The 19619-nt window shown below is 34.8% G+C and overlaps 1 protein-coding gene across 2 annotated transcripts in view; it reads left to right on the forward strand.

Annotated features, from left to right (window-relative positions):
• TLL1 (tolloid like 1) overlaps positions 1-19619 on the forward strand; it is a 134560-nt gene that overhangs the window by 72936 nt on the left and 42005 nt on the right. For both annotated transcript variants that reach the window (XM_087874914.1, XM_034411415.3), the window contains 5 exons: positions 7539-7649; positions 10990-11070; positions 12462-12614; positions 15335-15452; positions 18709-18887. In XM_087874914.1, the coding sequence (XP_087731040.1) occupies positions 7539-7649; positions 10990-11070; positions 12462-12614; positions 15335-15452; positions 18709-18887 (642 nt within the window). The remainder of the gene's footprint in view (positions 1-7538; positions 7650-10989; positions 11071-12461; positions 12615-15334; positions 15453-18708; positions 18888-19619) is intronic.

Raw genomic sequence — 19619 nt, forward strand, 5'->3', positions numbered from 1 at the left:
CCTATATTTATCGGGGAAGAAAAGGCTGCTAAGAAAAGGCAAAAATGCAGAACATTTGGATGCAACAACAGTTAGTATAATAACTATTACATGTTACAACATATGTAACATTGATGTTTGGATAATTAAGATCAATACTATGCTACTGAAATTTTATCTTTTACTTGATGAAATTCTAATTTTTAATACTTTTTTTTTGATTAGCTAGTCATCTACAAATTTCATATGCATTGGACTATAGCTGTTTACCTCTGCTGAGATAATTTTGTCCCACCATTAATATATTTTACTCAAAATAGTTGGTTTTTCTGTTTTAGAATATGTATGTAAGCCACTTATTTATAGATTTCAAAAGTTTTCAGAATATTTTATTATATTTTAATACATTTTCTCAAAACAAAGACATATATAACTTTGCCTTATGTGCATATATTTTATTTATTTATTTATTTATTTATTTATTTATTTATTTATTTATTTATGTAATTTATATGCCGCCCTTCTCCCGTAGGACTCAGGGCGGCTTACAAAAACGACAGAGAATTACATAAACAGTTAAAATCAATTTAAAATTAATTAAAATCAAATTAAAATTATGAAATATTTAGAATCCCCCTACGGATTCAGCCCATATGGCGAAAAAGCCACGTCTTTAATTCGCGGTGGAAGGAGAGGAGGTCCGGGGCTATCCTGAGGCTGGTGGGCAGCTCATTCCAGAGGGTCGGCGCTCTAACAAAGAATGCCCTCCCTCTAGGGGCCGCCAGCCGACAGTATCCGGCTGACAGCACCCTGAGGAGGCCCGCTCTGTGCGAGCGCACCGGACGGTGGGAGGAAGGCAGGAGATGATCCTGCAGATACCCCGGGCCTAAGCCATGTAGGGCTTTACAGGTTAGCACCAGCACCTTGGAACGAACCCGGAGAACCACAGGCAGCCAGTGCAGCTCGCGCAGGAGAGGTGTCACATGGGAGTATCGAGAAGCCCCCGTAACAACCCGTGCGGCCGCATTTTGTACTAACTGTAGTAATATTGATTAAACTGGTAATGGTGTATTGTATTTATAGCTGAATTGAACCTATTATCATTGGACAATTTTTCCCAGTTTCTTCCTCTCTCTATTATTAATTTCTAAATATGATCACTTATAGTAAAATTTTGTTAATATGCCCAAAAATGAAAGCATTATGTGCCTAAAAGCCACATTGAGATATGTATACCTCATCATAGGGCTGACCTTGGTATCAAGTTGTATGACTATTCAATACTTTGTTGCTTGATAAATTTAGCAAATTTGTTTTCATTGTTGCCTGGAGAACTATATTTTCCTAGGAGAGGTAATTAAAATGAAGTCTAAGATTTGGGATCAGATGGGATTTTTGGGGGCCAATCACACTCTCTCAGCCCAACCTACTTCATAGGGTTGTTATGGGGTATAAAGGAAGACAGAAATGCTATGCATGGTACTTTGAACTCTTCTATGAAAGGCAAAATATAAATTTAACAACTGATACCTTAATTAAAAATAGGAATTTTAATTTTTTAAAAATCAAAATGAAACAAAATGAAAGAAATACCATGGAGCTGTGGTGGCACAGTGGTTAGAATGCAATATTGCAGGTCTAATTCTGCCGACTGCCAGTAGTTTGATTGTCACCAGCTCAAGATTGACTCAGTCTTTCATCCTTCCAAGGTCGGTGAAATAAGGACCCAGATTGTTGGGGGCAATAGGCTGACTCTGTAAAATGCTTAGAGAGGGCTGCAAAGCACTGTGAAGCAGCATATAAGTCTTAAGTGCTATTGCTATTGCTATCTCTATCATCTCTGTTGCTATCTCTATCGTATGTTGCAGATAGGACATACTGAAACCATAGGCAGGAGCTTCATCTTTGAGGTTCAGTGATTTTAGTTTTCTAAAATCTAAAAAAATGAAAAAGATTGGAAAGACTGATACTGGTTTAATTTAGATGATCCCACAACAATAAACATTTCAGTAGCAGCTAGGTCAAAAAAAAATTTCAGCACCTGTATTTAGGAATAAACAAAAATAACAGTGGAAAATGAAAAATAGAATTCAATCACTTTTTGTTTAGCTGGCAGACACATTTTATTAAACAGCTGGAAAAGGCTCTATGTAAGCACCCTCACTTGGCACTTACTTTGTCCTAGTAAATAACCGCAGTTAAATGCATAGAAAAAAATGTCAGAAGAAATGTATGTCTCCCACCTACAAGCACCTCAAAAGCATCTGATGTCCACCAGGAGAAACAGTAGTCATCTATGATGGGTCATGGCCTGATTGATACTTCGTTACATATTCCAGCTTCCCAAATCACTCACCAACACATCTGGAGGGCAACTATAGGGAAGAATGGATTAGGTCAGTTGGAAAAGGTTATGATTTGTCAGTGAACTTTCCTTGCTGTTTATAGCTTTATGAAATGTTTGAGGACTAGATTTAAGTCATAGAACAATCTGACTTAAATAGAAGTAAACAGAAAAGTGAAGTTTCTTTTAAAGTACATAGAAAGTGTCATAGTGTACAATTTACTTATTCATCTAGTCATAAAATATTTATGTCTGTTTTTGCCATGCAAAGTGTCCCTGTGGAGTGGTTTATGTAGTCCTTTAAAATAGTGAGCTGGAAAAAGAATACTTTCTTCAAAATTGTTATCAATCCAACAAAGTGGATTGATAGCTTATCACCCCTGCAGTGTAAGTATGTTGATAGATTTCCTAAAGTTTTTTTTTAATGAAAATATATATAAATAATTCATTCTCCCTGGGTTGCTGACAAGCTTGGACATGTCCTTGATTTCATCATTTTACATTCATTCCAAATTTAAAGAGTTAAATTGCTATATAATTGTTCTGCCTCCCAGTACTATCTGGCTTGTTGCCTATTTTGTATTTCAGTATCAGGTTTTTTACACTGTGTGCCTGTCAAATTGGAATGCTGAACTACAGTTCATTTCAAAACAGTGAAAGAGGCTGAAGACATACTTGGCTTGATTTGTTCTTCTAGGTTATTGCTTTCCGTTGTGAAATCAATGTCAATGTTACACACATTTTTAAACAGGGAATATAATTGTCAGCAAATGTAGAGAAACCTAATCTTTACAGCAAAAGGAATACAGTAAAGATAACTTTTTCTGATAAATATTCCTTGAGAAAATTGTTGAGTATCAGAATTCTGATAAATTTAGCCATAGCTATTATCATTATGGAGTGTTCTGACTTATTATAATAATATTACTGCTAATACATATCAAAGTAATAAATTACTTTCCTTGCTATTTATACCTTGATTGATTGATCGATTGATTGATTGATTGATTGGTTCGATTTATATGCCGCCCTTCTCCGGAGACTCAGGGTGGCTTACAATGCATTAAGCAATAGCCTTCATACTTTTGTATATACCTGCTTAGTAGGGTTTTCGCCTCCCCCATTAAGCAGTGTACTTTTTTATACAAAATCAGCTTACTGCCCCCACAATCCGGGTCCTCATTTTACCTACCTCGAAAGGATGGAAGGCTGAGTCAACCTTGAGTCTGGTGAGATTTGAACTTGCAGTAATTGCAGGCAGCTGGTGCTACTTAATAGCACTATAGTCTGCTACGCCGCCAAGGCTCTTCATTTTATTTAATTTATAATGAAAACCACACAATTGAACAATTTTCCTGATCATGTCTATGTATCTACACTGTAAGCATCTAGTTTTAGGCAGAAGAGGTTTGAAGGTAAGAAGTCACACTGAAGAGTTTATAACTTTTATCAGTAAAGTAACTCTGAAGGGTATTGTACAACATACATTTTGAAGACGTTAGAAAAATCGAATATATATATTCCAGGCATGATGCTAGTGCTCATGATCAGAAAGTAATAATTGTAGTAGAAATTTAATCTTTGCAATAACTTACATTCAAGAAACATGTATCATTTTTTTGTATATGAAATTTACCATGATTTTCATTTGTGACAAAATAGGTACCTTCCCTAATTCTTTGGCTTGGCACTGGAGCGACATAGAATATTTATCTGAGGCTTCCCTCCTCACCCTGCCAGATAACTATCTCATTGAATGTTTCAGTCACAGAGTTACATTTTAATTACACTTTTAAATTGCAGTCCTCATTCCACAATCTTAATCTCACCCGCCTCAATTTATTTTTCCATAAATTCCATTGTCAACAATTCATTTTCTATTACCCTTTTCAGTAAGTGCTTATTAGGTATCAGAGATAAGGAGTTAGTCTAATTGGTTTTCATGAAAAAGTAAAAACAAAATACAAAAAACCCTAAATGTAAGCAAAATTTTAAAATAAGAACTTTAGTTATTAAATATACAGTACATTATGCTATTTCATCCAGTGTAACTACTTAGATTGGCGGTAGCTAGTTGTGCTTTTTGTTTGTTTGTTTGTCTGTTTGTTTCTCAACTTCATTATATTCAAATGAACTTTTAGAAGCTTTCTTTTTATGTAAATATTCCAACTAAGATTCTTCCACCCTTCTTTCTCTTTCTTATTTTCTTTCTGAACTATAGATTTTCTCCTCCTCTTTCTCTGATTATAAAAATTTGAGTTTACTCTCACCATTCTAAAAAGCCGTTGCTTACTAATTGCCAGAGTATTTTGCTTCTGAATCAAGAAGAAAGCAATTACTCTTTAAGCTCTTAAAATATGGATTTAACCCTTCTCAGTTATATATCCATATTTACAGTTTTTACATGCATTTCAAAACAGCTTGTGCTCAATTTTGTCACAAGTTGCAGTACATGCTGTGCAACTCAATTTTTAAACAGATTTAATATAGAGTACAAGTGATGATTGCACAGATGAGGTCCAAATACGTCTCTCCTGCAACCCCCTGCATATCAGATGCAAAGAATCAGGATCATACATTAAGTTGCAGGCAAAAAGATTTATTGCTCAAACCTATACACAAGAATTAGAATTCTTTTATTGGCCAAGTGTGATTGGACACACAAGGAATTTGTCTTTGGTGTATATGCACTCAGTGTACATAAGGAGAATAAAATACATTCATCAAGAATAAAAAGATACAACACTTAGTGATAGTCAGGGTTACTAATAAGCTATCAAATGGTTCTAGGAAACAAGTAAAAATAATATAAATTGAAAGATACAAGCACATGGTTATAGTAAGAAGTGGGAAGTGATAGATACTAGTAAGGAAGAGAAGAATAATAGTAATACAGTCTTAGTAAATTATTTGACAGTGTTGTGGGAATTGTTAAGCAGAGTGATGGCTTTTGGGGGAAAAACTGTCCTTGTGTCTAGTTGTTCTGGTCTGCAGTGTTCTATAGAGTCGTTTTGAGGATAGAAATTGAAACAATTTATGTCCAGGATGTGAGGCGTCTGTAGATACTTTCACAGCCCTCTTTTTGACTCGTGCAGTATACTGATCCTCAATAGAAGGCAGGTTGGTAGCAATTATTTTTTCTGCAGTTCTAATTATCCGTTGAAGTCTGTGTTTGTCTTTTTGGTTGCAGAGCCAAACCAGACTCAATAATTCCTCTGTAGAACTGTATCAGCAGCTCTTTGGGCAGTTTGAGCTTTCTGAGTTGGCGTAGAAAGAACATTCTTTGCTGTGCTTTTTTGATGACGTTTTTGATATTAGGTGTCCATTTTAAGTCTTGAGATATAATAGAACCTAGAAACTTGAAGGACTCTAATGTTGATACTGTGTTTTATATATATAGTCAATTATCATTCAGAGGAAAATTGGTGGTAGATAAGGGTCAACAGAATTCAAGAGGGATGGGATTTAGTATGTTTGTGGGAATGTAATGATTCCAGGCTGATGACTCACTTAATTCTGCCCATTCTCTGACTTTGCCTATTCTTCTCCTACACCACTCATCTGAAAATGTACTGTAAAAGCTTGTAGACTCTTCGGGAATAAATTGTGATATAGGTAGGGAAGAAATAAAGTGACAATAACTCCCATTACAGTTTCAAAAGATAACTGTATAATGCATTGAGGTTGCATGTGAATAACCATGTTTAAGAGAGTGCCATAAACTTGTAGCTGGAAAAATAATTGTTTATTGAAATAAGTTGAATTTTTTCTACTGGTATTTAATTTCTTGTTGGATATGAAAATTGTGTGGCTGTCAACTGAATATTAAAAATGTGGGAAATGGAAACAGCATGGGGTTATCTAAATTTTATTCAAATTGATAATAATGTTGGAAATTCTAGCTTAAAAATCTGTTAGTTTAAAAATATATACTAATGTTCCAAACGGTGGCTCACATGGTAATAGGGACAAGAAAGGAGCCTCCCTCGATTGCCTACTGGCATTCAGGCGTCCTGCGGGTAAAAGATACCCCCCCACACACAAATCCTTTCACAGAGGCAGCCAGCCACCTCGGTGATCTCTGGCTAACATGTGCCATACGCTAAAAAAGAAATGTTCCAAGCAGTGTGAGTTATAAATTAAAATTCTTTGGATTACGGTAATTCTGAATAGGAATTCCTTCTCTACCTATAGAAAAAGCAGTGTAGATATTTGGAGCTTTTGGTTTAAAGCAGTATGGTGTGGCTTTGCACATGTTAAATAAACTGTTCTTTCTCTACTGTTAACATTTGTCTGCAATGAAAGACAGTTTTTTATTGCATCCTCAGGCTGCACAGTGATATTTTTGACATACTGTATGTAAATATTTCAGAACTTTCTGGTCTAATAAAAAAGTAATAATAAATCTGCTAAGGTATGGTCATTCGGAGATTTCCTAGAGATTTTGTTTTTTATATGCCAAGCAATTAAATTTTCCCACATCCATATCTAGGGATAGGACCACGTCTAAAGTGTAATTACAACATTTAATCTACAATAAACATCTTTTAGTAACACAAATTGAGAAAAAAATATTTATTCTGCTGACAGATTGATAGGGCTAACATTGATAAAACTTTCCATGTTGAAACAATATTGCATAGTAAAGCAAACTTGTTGAAAATATTATATTTGTGACAGAATATATTGTGAAGTTTAAAATGTTAAATCTTATGTATTTTAAGAACAAAATGTTTCCTTAGAAAAAAGAATAAAATATTTGTAATTATTGCAAAGTGTTTATTTTACTAAGGAACTGCGTAGAAATTGAGAATTATATTTCCATGGTATCTCTTTTCTATAGCCATATAATGTTTTAATCATTTTTTTTCTCTTAATGATTTGTATCCTTAACTTCCTATCCTCCAATATTCAATATTGTATAGAATTATATATTTAGAACACCTACATTCAAAGTCAGTATAAAATAAAAACTTCTGTAACACTGCAGCATTTAAACTGTATAATTTATCTTGTGTATTATAAAGTCTTTCACAGTAATGATGTTTGCAAGAGACTTTAAGCAAGCAAAGATCCTTGATTTCAATTTATCAAACTGTCCTTAAATCAAACTATCAAATATCCTATATTTGATTATAGTCACAGACTTCAAATAAACATTTGTGTGATATTACTTTTAATATATTTATATTAAGCTTTCTTTTTGTATTTAAAGCTGTCTTTTGGGGAGATATTGCCTTAGATGTTGAAGACTTAAAAATCTTTCAGATTGACAGGACAGTTGATCTTACACAACATTCAGAGGGAAAAAATGGACATAATACTGGTAAGCTATAAACATTTTTTATTCATTGATACATTCAGAATTTTGTATATATTACACTGTTTTGTCATGTGTATTTCTAACATATTATTGCTTGTGAATACTTCTATGTTTGCAAATAAATATATATTATTCGTTCAGTTAATTAATAAATGTAGCCATTTAGTTAAGCCGCTTATGAAACAGAGATGCCTGTTACTTGGGAGAAAGACTACTGTTCTATTTCATATAATATAAAAACGCAGTGCAGCGACATCATGCTGTACCACAAAGGTACCTATGGCTGTGAAAACTGAATTACTAACATGAAAATAACCTGATCACCTGAGCAACAATCCAGGATAAATAATTGAGAATATCATGGGCTGTCAGAAGAACAAATGATTCAATAGTTAATGAAGCAAAATCAGATTGATTATTGGAAGATGTAATTATTGGAAGATGCAGAATAGTTTTGGCCTTCCGACCAATAATATAATAAGACTTTTATACAATTTTTAATAGAGCCTGAAAATAAATTTATAAAATATAAGGATTGGATCTTCCAGCTGTGTGAGTCTATGATCCTGGATGAGATGAATTTTTTGAACCATTTCCAGTCAGGTTTCAGGCCAAAATGTAGGATGGAAATGGTATTTCCATTTACACTGCCCCAGATGAAGCTATGCTTAATCTGAGGGTTCTCCTGGACTCAAGACTGCTGCTTCAAAAGCATGTGGAGTCATTGTTAGGAGGGTTTTTCCTCAATTTGTGTTGAGGCCAGTTATGCCCTTTCTTGGATCAAGAAAGTGATTGATGCCCTGGTCATTTCCTGGATGGACTACTACAGTGCAGTATATATCAGACTATCCTTGAAGAGTATCTGGAAGCTGCAGTATGGTGCAGTTCCTAGACTTGTGCATGTAATACCTCTGTAATACCTCTGCTGAACTGTATTGGGTGCCAGTTTGCTTCTGGATCCTATTCAAGGTGTTGGTTATTACATTTAAAGTCTTTCATGGCATGGGACCAGCTACTCGTGGAATCATCTCATCCCAATTACTTTGTCCCATCCACCCAATCAGGCGGGGAGGCTATGTTGTGGAAAGAGTTTCGATCAGCGGGATCCAGGAAGAGAGTCTTCTCTACTTCTGCCCCTTATACTTTAAAACATCCAGAGATGAGGTAGACCGCCACACTTCTAGCCTTCCAGAAGAGCATCAATACCAGGTTCTGTCAGTTAATACGGTAGTCTGAGTGATAAGCAACTCTGTGGTAATGGGGTGACTTAAGGGCACTCACCTGCCTCTTAATTTTTAACATCTTCATCTTTACCTCAATTTCTAAACTGTATTTATATACTTTTGTATGTTTTTACTGTAAACCACCCAGGATCACTTAAATCAGATGGGCAGTGTAGACATTTGATAAATAAATAACTAAAATATGGTGAGTAGATATTTTTATACTGCCTTATCATCACTTAATTTTTCTTAAGATTACCTGTTGTTTTAATTAATAGCCTATCTGAGCTCATTTACAGTCTGATTTAAAATATAAAGAGATGCCATCTTCTGTATCAATGAATATTTAGCTTTGCGCCATTTCAGTCTAATTTTGCTGATATTATCGTGAGGTAAGGGAAATAATTATATTTGTTTAGTTTGCATTTCTGCTTTTCATTCAAAGCCATCTTAAAATTATTATATAGTCAATCTGCTATCTTTAGATTAAATTTCCTTCATGTTTTGCACAGGAAATACGTGTGATCACCTCCAGATAAAATATAATGTTTTTCTTTAAGTTACATATCTGACAAATACTGTATGTCATGAGCCTAAATACCAAGGAAAAAGCTTAGAATTTGTATTAATTATTTTAATTCTAAAAAGAAAAAAATATTTTTCATAAATGAAAACAAGATGGCATAGCAATATAATACAATTTGCAATTAATATAATATTATTTAAATTGCATCCTTGTATCAACTTCCTTGAAGAAAGACCATTTCACTTAAAACATTACTTCCTAAATGAAACATTACTTTGAAAGATTGTTGCGTCACTGGGCAGTAAATGTTTGCATTCTGGGAAGTTGACAAAATAGCTCAAAGAGTAGGAATGTCTTAACATGTTACCTCATTCTTCTAAAATCTAAGAGAAAAATTCAAAGCATTTTTCTCAAGGCTTGCTACAGCTATGTGACAGTGGAAGGCATGAGGTAAATTACTCAGCAATGACACAACACATTTGCCTTATATGGCGCTGTGCATTTTGTTGTAACCCTTTAAACACGTAATTTAGAAGATTACATGAAGAATACATGTTGAAAAAAACCTGAGGAATTACTGAAATAGCTAACCTATGTTTCATTGATTTCAGTGGTTCTCACTTTTGAATGGGCATGTAAATGAACAGTCTTTTTATGCGTTACTTAGGCTACAAGTGTAGTGACTAAACATTCACGCATAATCTTTTTACTAATGGTGTTTCCTTAATCATACAGTGTTAACAAAATTAACCTTCTTAGTTGCTTATATTATTAACTTGTTCAGTATTACTGTCACAAACATCACAGTAGATAAGCAAGCAGAATACAGTATTTCTTGGTAGCCTACAAATGGGATAAATTGTCTCTGTCTCTGTAAGTAGCTTTCAAAGCACCTCATTCAAATTGTGGCACTGGAGTTTCTACTGTTACGTGATTTATTACAGCTGAAAATAGTTTAGATGTGAATAGTTTCAAAGGCATGTCAATCAAATAAACTGCCTTACATTCTTTAAAAAGGTTTTAAGTCAGTGGATTTGTATAGCTGTAGAGAATATACAGAGTTAAAAGGAGGGGTCCTTGGTGCTGTCTGAGCTTGCTTGTTTTCTTGCAGTCGTTTTCATTACCCAAACTATGTAATATCATCAGTGCTAGTCAAGTAGGAAGGGATCCTAGAGGTCTTCTAGTCCAACCCCCTGCCCAAGCAGGAGACCCTATATCATTCTGGACAAATGATTGTCCAATTTCTTCTTAAAAACCTCCGGTGCTGGAGAACTCGCAACTTCTGAATTACTAATTAATTGTTTTCGCTATCAGGAATGTTTTCCTTAGTTCTAGATTGGATCTTTCTTTGATAAGTTTCCATCTTGGCTTTTCTTTGTGGCAGCCTCTCAAATATGACTAAGCACATAGACTGCATTTTTAAAATAAAACCATAATTTATCATTCATAGTCAAAATCACTATGGTAGGGAGGAAGATGTTATAATAATTCAATAATGTTAACATTTAAAATATTCCATACTTTTTCTCTACTTTTTGTAAATGCATTTGCTAAATGTATGCATGCAATTTTTCATTTACTTTTCTTTTAAAAGGTGGCTTTGAAGGACGTGAAGTGTCAAAAAAAAACAATGTTCTCTATCAGCTTATAGACAGGATAAGAAGAATTGAGTCAGGTATGGGCAAGCTACTTAAATTTGGTTCATTGTTGCATGCAATATAAGACATTCCATACCTTTCTTGGTCAAATATCTGAGTATCCATGAGAGTAAGTAGATAAGCGAATTGTGAATGCCAATAATGAAAGATTTTAGAGATATTCTAAATCCAGTTTATGCAAGTGTCTAATATATGTGTATCAGTGGTGGGTTGCCCCCGGTTTGCACCAGTTCTATAGAACCGGTAGTAAAACCGGCGGGAAGCTCCACCCACTGACCCCGACATCATCAGAATGCTTCTGCCCCGTTTCAGACCGGTAGTAAAGGTAAGTAGAACCCACCCCTGACGTGTATGCTATCTGTGATCAAATTAAATTGAAATTTTAAAAAACTATAATACATCCATATTCTAAACATCTCAGTTGCTATTAAGTAGAGGTAGAGTATGTTTTGCAGTATATTTTTATCATAGCATAAAGAGACCTGTTTTGCTCCCAGGTATTTTACCTAATCAATTTTTTCTCCTTATTTTGCCAACCCTAATGTTCATCAATTTTAACAAAGTTTTCGTTACAAATAACACTGATTTTTGACTTAATTTTTCCTAAATGTATTCTAACATTTATGTATGCTTCTCGTGAAAGTTGATGCATTGCAGTTGACTATATTTATACTGCTTTTCATGCCATTCATAAGTTTAGATTTTGCCTTTTGCAATAGCTTATTTAAATAAGTCCATAGTGGATGTATTTGATAAACCTTAATAAACATAGCTATGGAATTTGTCCTGAGTCCAATTTGTCCAGTTTCTAGAAAAGTTTCTTCTGCATATCAACTTTAATTCAGTTCAATAAAGAAATATAATTCAAAACAATGCGAAGTGTTTCTTGGCTTGGGAAGTTCACATACATTTGAATTACAAAACCTTTTAAAGTAGCTTTTTAAAAATATCATTTTCATTTATCTTGCTTCACATTAAACATCTGAAAAGAAATTCTGCATACGAATAAAATAACTATTAGAGTTTTAGAGATATTCACTACAAAAATTATTATTCTTTAACTAAAAAAATAACTTCCTAGGTACAGAAATATTGGTATGATTCATTGGCACATTATTTAAATAAGTGTTAAGGAAAAAAGCAGGAGGAGGAGATATTTACAGTACCAAGAGTGAATCAGCATAGCAGGGCTGACAGGAGGACAGAAATATTCTAAATACTGAGTTTATGATAAATAGTTCCTTAGCATTGAGCCACAGTCATTAATGTTCCTATATATTTCTTAAATCATATATATTCAACATAATGCAAAGCTTGACTGTATATGAGAGGAAAAAAGTTCATTTATCTGAAGAAAATATTAGCACAATATTATGAATGGTATTTTACAACATAAATGTCATTGCAGGTTTTGAACAAAATAATAAAACAAAGGGAAGACCAACTTTAACATTCTCAGGGAACAATGAGAGAAAAAGATTTTCCCGGGCAGCTACATCGCGCACAGAAAGAATATGGCCAGGAGGTGTTATTCCATATGTCATAGCAGGAAATTTCACTGGTAAGGCAGACCAAGGCACATATTTATCAGACCCATGAACTAAGCCTTCCCAAATAGAAAAATATATATTTAGCAATTCAACTGGAGATGTCTTGAAGACAATTCCTTCTTTTATAATTTTATTCTATTATATGAAATGGCAATTATTCTTAATGTATTTAATAATACCAAATTTTAAATTATTTGCATATTCTGGAATCTGAACGATACAGTTGTATTTCTGTGCATTATGACCCACCCTAAATTATATAATAAGTAATAGTAGTTATTATAAAGCTATGGAAAAGTGGTCATCAACAAATTTAACCAACTTTGCTTTTAGAGTAATGTAACATTTTATATTTTCTATTGGTATTAAATCAGTTTTTCCCCCGGACTTAACTTCCCAGATGTTATTGCATTATAAACTAATATTCTTGCCTGCTGTTGTTGCTGACTGATTGAATAATGGTTACAGTAATTCAACAACTTCTAGCAAAAGTTGGAAAATGCTGGTGTTAATATTGGGATGCCAAATCTTCTCCTTTATTTATTTAAGCAACATTATTATGCAATCCATTAACTAATAATGAATACATGTGCATTTCAAGGTTCTAATTCTAATTCTATAAATGGGATATACACATCGACAAAAGATGCACACTGTCTTTAGCAATACAGTAGCAGAGAATGCAGCTTGTAGTGTGGTGTGATTAAAATGGGTAACTTAATCTGTAATCTTTTTTTAACTTACTAACAACCGTCAAATAAATTCTTCAATTCACTAAAGACAGGATGGGCAGCAAAAGGTTCTATGGGCCTAACTTTTCATGACCAAGGTATCTGTCTATCTGTGTCTGTCTATATGTCTATATCTATACCTATATCATCTATATTTATTTATTTATTTATTTATTTATTTATTTATTTATTTATTTATTTATTATTTATTTATTATTTGTATTTCTATGCCACCCACTCTCCGAGGACTCTGGGCGGCTTACACCAAAGACAGTATACTAAATAGCATATTGCCCCCAGCAATCTGCGTCCTCATTTTACCCACTTCGGAAGGATGGAAGGCTGAGTCAACCTTGAGCCGGTGAGATTTGATCCGCTGATCTGCTGAACTAGCAGTCAGTTGAAGTAGCTGCAGTATTGCACTCTAACCACTGCGCCACCTCGGCTCTTCAATTTATAACTATCTGTATACACACACATATACATATAAACACACCTTAAAAAGCCAACAAAAAAGATGTAATAAATATGAATAAAGGTAGAATAGAATAGAGTAGAGTAGAGTAGAGTAGAGTAGAGTAGAGTAGAGTAGAGTAGAGTAGAACAGAACAGAACAGAACAGAACAGAACAGAACTGGAAGGGACCTTGGAGGTCTTCTAGTCCAACCCCCTGCTCAAGCAGGAGAACCTATACCACTTCAGACAAGTGACTGTCCAGTCTCTTCTTAATAATCTTTGTACTTTGATACTGTCCAGGAGAATTGATGAATATTATTAAAAATGATATAGGTTTCGTTGGATAGGCAAATGCAAGTGTGTCTGTGTGTGTTTGTGTGTGTTAGAAGAAGAAGAGATAGGGTTTAAAAAGGGTGTTGAATGAATATGTGTGGAATATAGAAGGGAATGCCCATGTGAAAGAAGTACTACATTGAAATAATTTGGTTGTATAGTGAGAACAAATGAGGATTAACTCATGAAACAAATATAAGAAAGGGTTGAGAGAAAAAGGAAGGGTGAAAAAAGTAAAGTTGATGAGGTCCTCAAAATGAGGGAGGTGAGAAATCTAAAGAACAGATAAGTATGGTATTTGAAGCTTTGTATGGATCACAGAGGCAAGGACTCTGTAAGGGTAAATGGCATGGAGAGCTATAATGAATGATGTTGATGTAAAAACACCATCAGATTTAACTATAATTCCTTTTCTTATCTCAAGTCTTAATTGGTTTACTCCTTTTTTGCTCCTTATATAACATTGCATACTCCGAAAGAGAATAGTGTGAAGAGAACGTATGCAAGTGTGTATGTGCACAAACAGTTTTTCCTTAGGGATGACAGTAAACATATCAATCACTGAATAATCGTTTATTCAAAAGCAACCCAATTGCCTTCCACTGTGTTGCCCATTATTTAATTAAATTATTTCCCATTTTGTGCATAGTTTAATGCTCTGGCATTTGCAACAATATGCTGTTTATTATCTTGCATATGCATAAAAGAACATTATTTCCATGTTATTAACAGCTGTTGGACAAATAGCATAGCAGTAAAAATGAACTGTATTTCATGCACCAATGATAATTCATTAAGACAAACTAATTAAGCATGTTGTTGTACAAGGTTTGGCTGATGGCTATGTGTCCAGCTTGATGGCCACAAGTTTTGTGAAGTGTCAGTCTGACAGTTGATATATTTCTTTCTAACCATGGGTAATTAAAAGTCCTTAGGTTAACATGTTTAACATATGCAATTTGTTTATGTATTTCTGCAGAGTAAATCTTTTTCTGGAAAAAGATTCTTGCTTTGTAAGATTTCACCAGTTGCTACCCAGCTCTTCCAACCTACTTTCAGAATTCTGTTGTCTTTAAAACCTTCCTCCTCTCATTTGTTTCAAAATTGAAAATTTAACTTTACTATTGTTGGGGTGATATGTTTAATTTTGTTTGTTAATTTAAGTTTGTTTGTTCTGAAATTTTTGATTTTGTTACAAATTTTGATTTCAGGAAGCCAACGAGCAATGTTCAAGCAAGCAATGCGACACTGGGAAAAATATACCTGCGTTACATTCATTGAACGAAGTGATGAAGAAAGCTACATAGTGTTTACATACCGGCCTTGTGGGTAGGTTGATATAAAAGATATGGATTCTAATGAATTGTGAGCCACACTAAGGCAGGGGTGGGCAAATGTGGCCCTTTTACAACCTGTGGACTTCAACCTGTGGACAGCTTGGCTGTCTCAGGAATTCTGGGAGTTGAAGTCCACAGGTTGTAAAAGGGCCACATTTGCCCACCCCTGCACTAGGGGAACCAGACCAAAAAAATCAACTCCATAGAAGACTAGAACTACATTGTGTAGTTATACACATAGTGTGGTTGTGTAGAGGCTATGATCAGAGAAACTTCCAAGTCACAAAACCCACAGCTTATATATTTGTGTCAGGTTGTGGAATGCAAAAAAGATATGGATAAGATTTATGTTCTAACTATGTTTTCGCTTTGATGTACTGTTATTGTTAATATTCAGATCTGTTTTAAGCATTATTATATATTTGTATAATGATGAGAGCACCAGCAACTTCTGAATTCCTGTCAGCTTCCCAACTGCACAGCCTTGTGGGAAGCTGACAGTGAGCATCAGAAATCCATCCTTCCTTCCTTCCTTCCTTCCTTCCTTCCTTCCTTCCTTCCTTCCTTCCTTCCTTCTGAATAAAGAGGAAAAAAATATATAAAAAAGAGAAAAACAATTAAATTACAAAAAGAAAAATTATATATATATAAGGGCTTCTCAGGCATAGATAACTTATCTGATGGTGAATGGGGAGGCTGAGTTATGTGTGTGAATTTTCAACATAACAGTTTCAATTTAATATAAACTATATTCCACTGTATATATGTGTATATACTGTTTTTGTATACAGTACAATGTATTAAATTTTTTACACAGAACATAAAAATTAATACAAATTAATAAAAAGAAAAGGGGTTCAAAGAAAGAAAGAAGATAAGATGAAAAGTGAAAGAAAGAATAAAAAGAAATACAAAAAGCTTCCATTTCCTTTTGAGCAAATATAATTACCAAATTATCTCTTACTCTATGATTACAAAAAGAAAAGCTCACTTTTTTCTATTATCCAATTTTTCTAATTATTAAGGGCATAAGTTATAAGTGCTTTTTTTTTCATTTCATAGAAAAAGTCTGTCAGGGGCTTCCATTCAGCCATGAATGTAGATACTGTTTTTTTCTCTGATCAAAGAAATTAATTTAGTCATTTTTGCAAGTTTCATCATTTTCACTAACCATTCTTCCATTGTGGGTAGTGTCGAATCTTCCCAAATTGTATCCTTTTATTATAATCAAGCATGGATTGTTGTCAAATAACTTTTGCAAATTGTAATCTGAAAGGCCATGAAAGGAGGGTTACCTGAGTATTCAATCTACTGTTCTGTAGAGAACTGAAATGCCCAGGCAGGGAGCAGATGGAAATAGCGGGACAGACAGATGGGAAGAAGAGATTATATGTACTAAGGACTTAGAATGATTAACTTAAAAATGATTTTCCCAAAATGTGATGCTTATTAAAATGTTTCTATTGTGATTTTATTTAGTGTGACCTACATGTCCTGAACAAACAGTGGATTTCTGAAATAGGTCAAAAGCTTCTCATTTTCAGAGTGTCTAATTCTCATATGTAAAGTAGCATACAACCTACATTATACAGCAAACTCTGTTTCAATAGTTATATGGCTGTAGCCAGTGGTGGGATTCAAGTAATTTAACAACTGGTTCTCTGCCCTAATGACCAGCTGGATAGGCGTGTCTGGGTAGTCATGTGTCTGGATGGGCGTGGCCAATTTGACATCAGTCATGTTGAGGGGCACCTCGTCTTGCCCAGCCTCTCCTCGCCATGTCTGGCCATGCCTCACCCCTCTCCTCCCTGCCACTCCTTGTCACACCCAGATACTGGCCCTGCTGCCCAGCTGGGCAGGCAGCTGGATAGCTGAGTGAGTGGCCGGACAGCGAGGCAAGGAGTGGCTGGGAGAGGAAGGGCAAGGTGGGACCAGGCGTGGGGAGGCATGCTATTCAGCCAGTTTGCCAAACTGCACAAAAATTTAGCTACCAGTTCTACTGAACCTGTGTGAACTGGCTGAATCCCACCACTGGCTGTAGCCTAAAGCCTACAGTCTAATAACAAACTCAGTTTCTGAATATGTATTATTATGGAAGCAAAATATATCATCTTTACACAAGAGGAAGGTTTACCAGACTTGGAAGCATTTGCAGAAAAAACAAGAATAGAACATTTTGAAAGAGAACACGATAATCTAAGTAGAATCCTCAGAGATCTTCAATATCTCTCATTGCGATATTCTGTTCTAAATCCTACATGTCAGTATAATTTCCAGTTTGAAGAACTCTTGAAAATGTTTATGACATATACAGTATATATGCCTGGATATTTGCTTTCATCCTTTAATTTTATTGTTGAAGAGCTTCAGATCAAAAGACAATAGGCAACGTGAACTTGGAATGTACACATCAGTATTACCACTGCAGTCGTCTTCTATCCCTTAAAAACATTGAAAGTTATTTAAAAAGCACTCATCGGGAACTGTGAAAAGGCAATAGCGAATAAGGAATATAAATGTCAACTTCATATGAGGTTGCAGTTTTGACCTAGAATATCACAGTACATTTTATTCAATTTTACTTGACTTCTCTGTGGTAAATAAAAGCTTCTGTGTCATTAGCCAAAATTGTGTAGGCTTTTATGACTTTTTAAGAGATTAAAAGTGACACACGATATTTATGTTTACTACCTTCTTCCTGCCCCCCCCCAGCTCCACTTCTTGAAGAGGAATTTCAACTCTGAAAGGATTCATGTTTCTTATTTCAAAACCATATCCCCATTAGAATCTTCCACCTATGACAGGGACAGTTGATTTGAAAAGTAACTACCAGCACCCAGTCATATATCTTTAACATGTGAGCTAGTGTTTTTTGGGGGGCATATGCTGTTTTAGTTACAGGATCAGGTTGCAATTGATCGTATGTCGTTCATTTCGTTTTCATTTATATTTACTTATTTCATTTATATTTACTTATTTCTAGTATATACAACATATGAAAGCACCTGGATACATGCATCTAAGAAAATATAATATTATAATCTACCATATTTATATAATATATTTATATTTATTTGTATCTAGTATATATAATATGCATATTATGTAATAAATATATTTAATAAAACAGTTTATTAAAACAAATCCTACAATAAAATGTGAAATAAAAAAGCTAAATAAAGATCTCGGCTCCTTCTTGGAAGTGTACATTCAGATTATTTCACTTCTTTTCTTACTCTAAATTACAGATGCTGCTCCTATGTAGGCCGAAGAGGCAATGGTCCTCAAGCAATCTCTATTGGCAAGAATTGTGATAAGTTTGGAATTGTTGTTCATGAATTGGGACATGTAATAGGATTTTGGCATGAGCACACAAGACCAGACAGAGATGATCATGTCACCATCATCAGAGAGAACATTCAACCAGGTGAGACAATTCTAGGATGGTATCCCAGATATTTTAGGCTAATGTCATAGATTAAAGCTGCCATCAGGATTGAGCTTTTGAGAATTGTAATTCTGCAACATCTAGAACAGGGGTGTCAAACTCAATTTCATTGAGGGCTACATCAGGGCTATGGTTGACCTTGGGGGGCCGGGTGGGCGTGGCTGACCAGGTGGGTGTGGCCAACTCGGTGTGCGTGGCCGGCTTGACACCACTCCCCAAACTGCTGGCATGTTTCCTCTACACACTGTGTAGACCGGGCTGAAGCTACATTGGCCTGATCTTTCTTCTTCGCACTGGGTAGACTGGGCCGAAGCTATCTTGGCCTGATCTTTCCTCTTTTGGGTAGACCAGGATGGCCCCGCAGGCCAGATCTGACCACATTGTGGGCTGGATACGGCCTGCAGGCCTTTGGCCCCCCTGATCTAGAAGGTACCTGATGTGCCATGTGAGAATGGAGCATCTAATTATTGGTCTAATATTTTGGTAACTAAAAATTTGTCTGTTAATTTTTGTAAGACATTGCTTTGGATATAAACATTAAATCTTGTAGATTAAATTTTTAATTCTCCTAATGAAATGGGTATTTTTTTAATTGACTCCCAACTTCCTTACTTGCTTCACTTCATATAAATGGTTGTTTAGTTCAGAAGTCCCCAACCCCTGGTCCTTGGACCAGTACCGGTCACAGCATGCCAGAAACTGGTCCTCACA

The sequence above is a fragment of the Pantherophis guttatus genome, chromosome 8, assembly GCF_059756535.1.
Source record: "Pantherophis guttatus breed Tessera chromosome 8, ASM5975653v1, whole genome shotgun sequence".
Lineage (NCBI taxonomy): Eukaryota > Metazoa > Chordata > Lepidosauria > Squamata > Colubridae > Pantherophis > Pantherophis guttatus.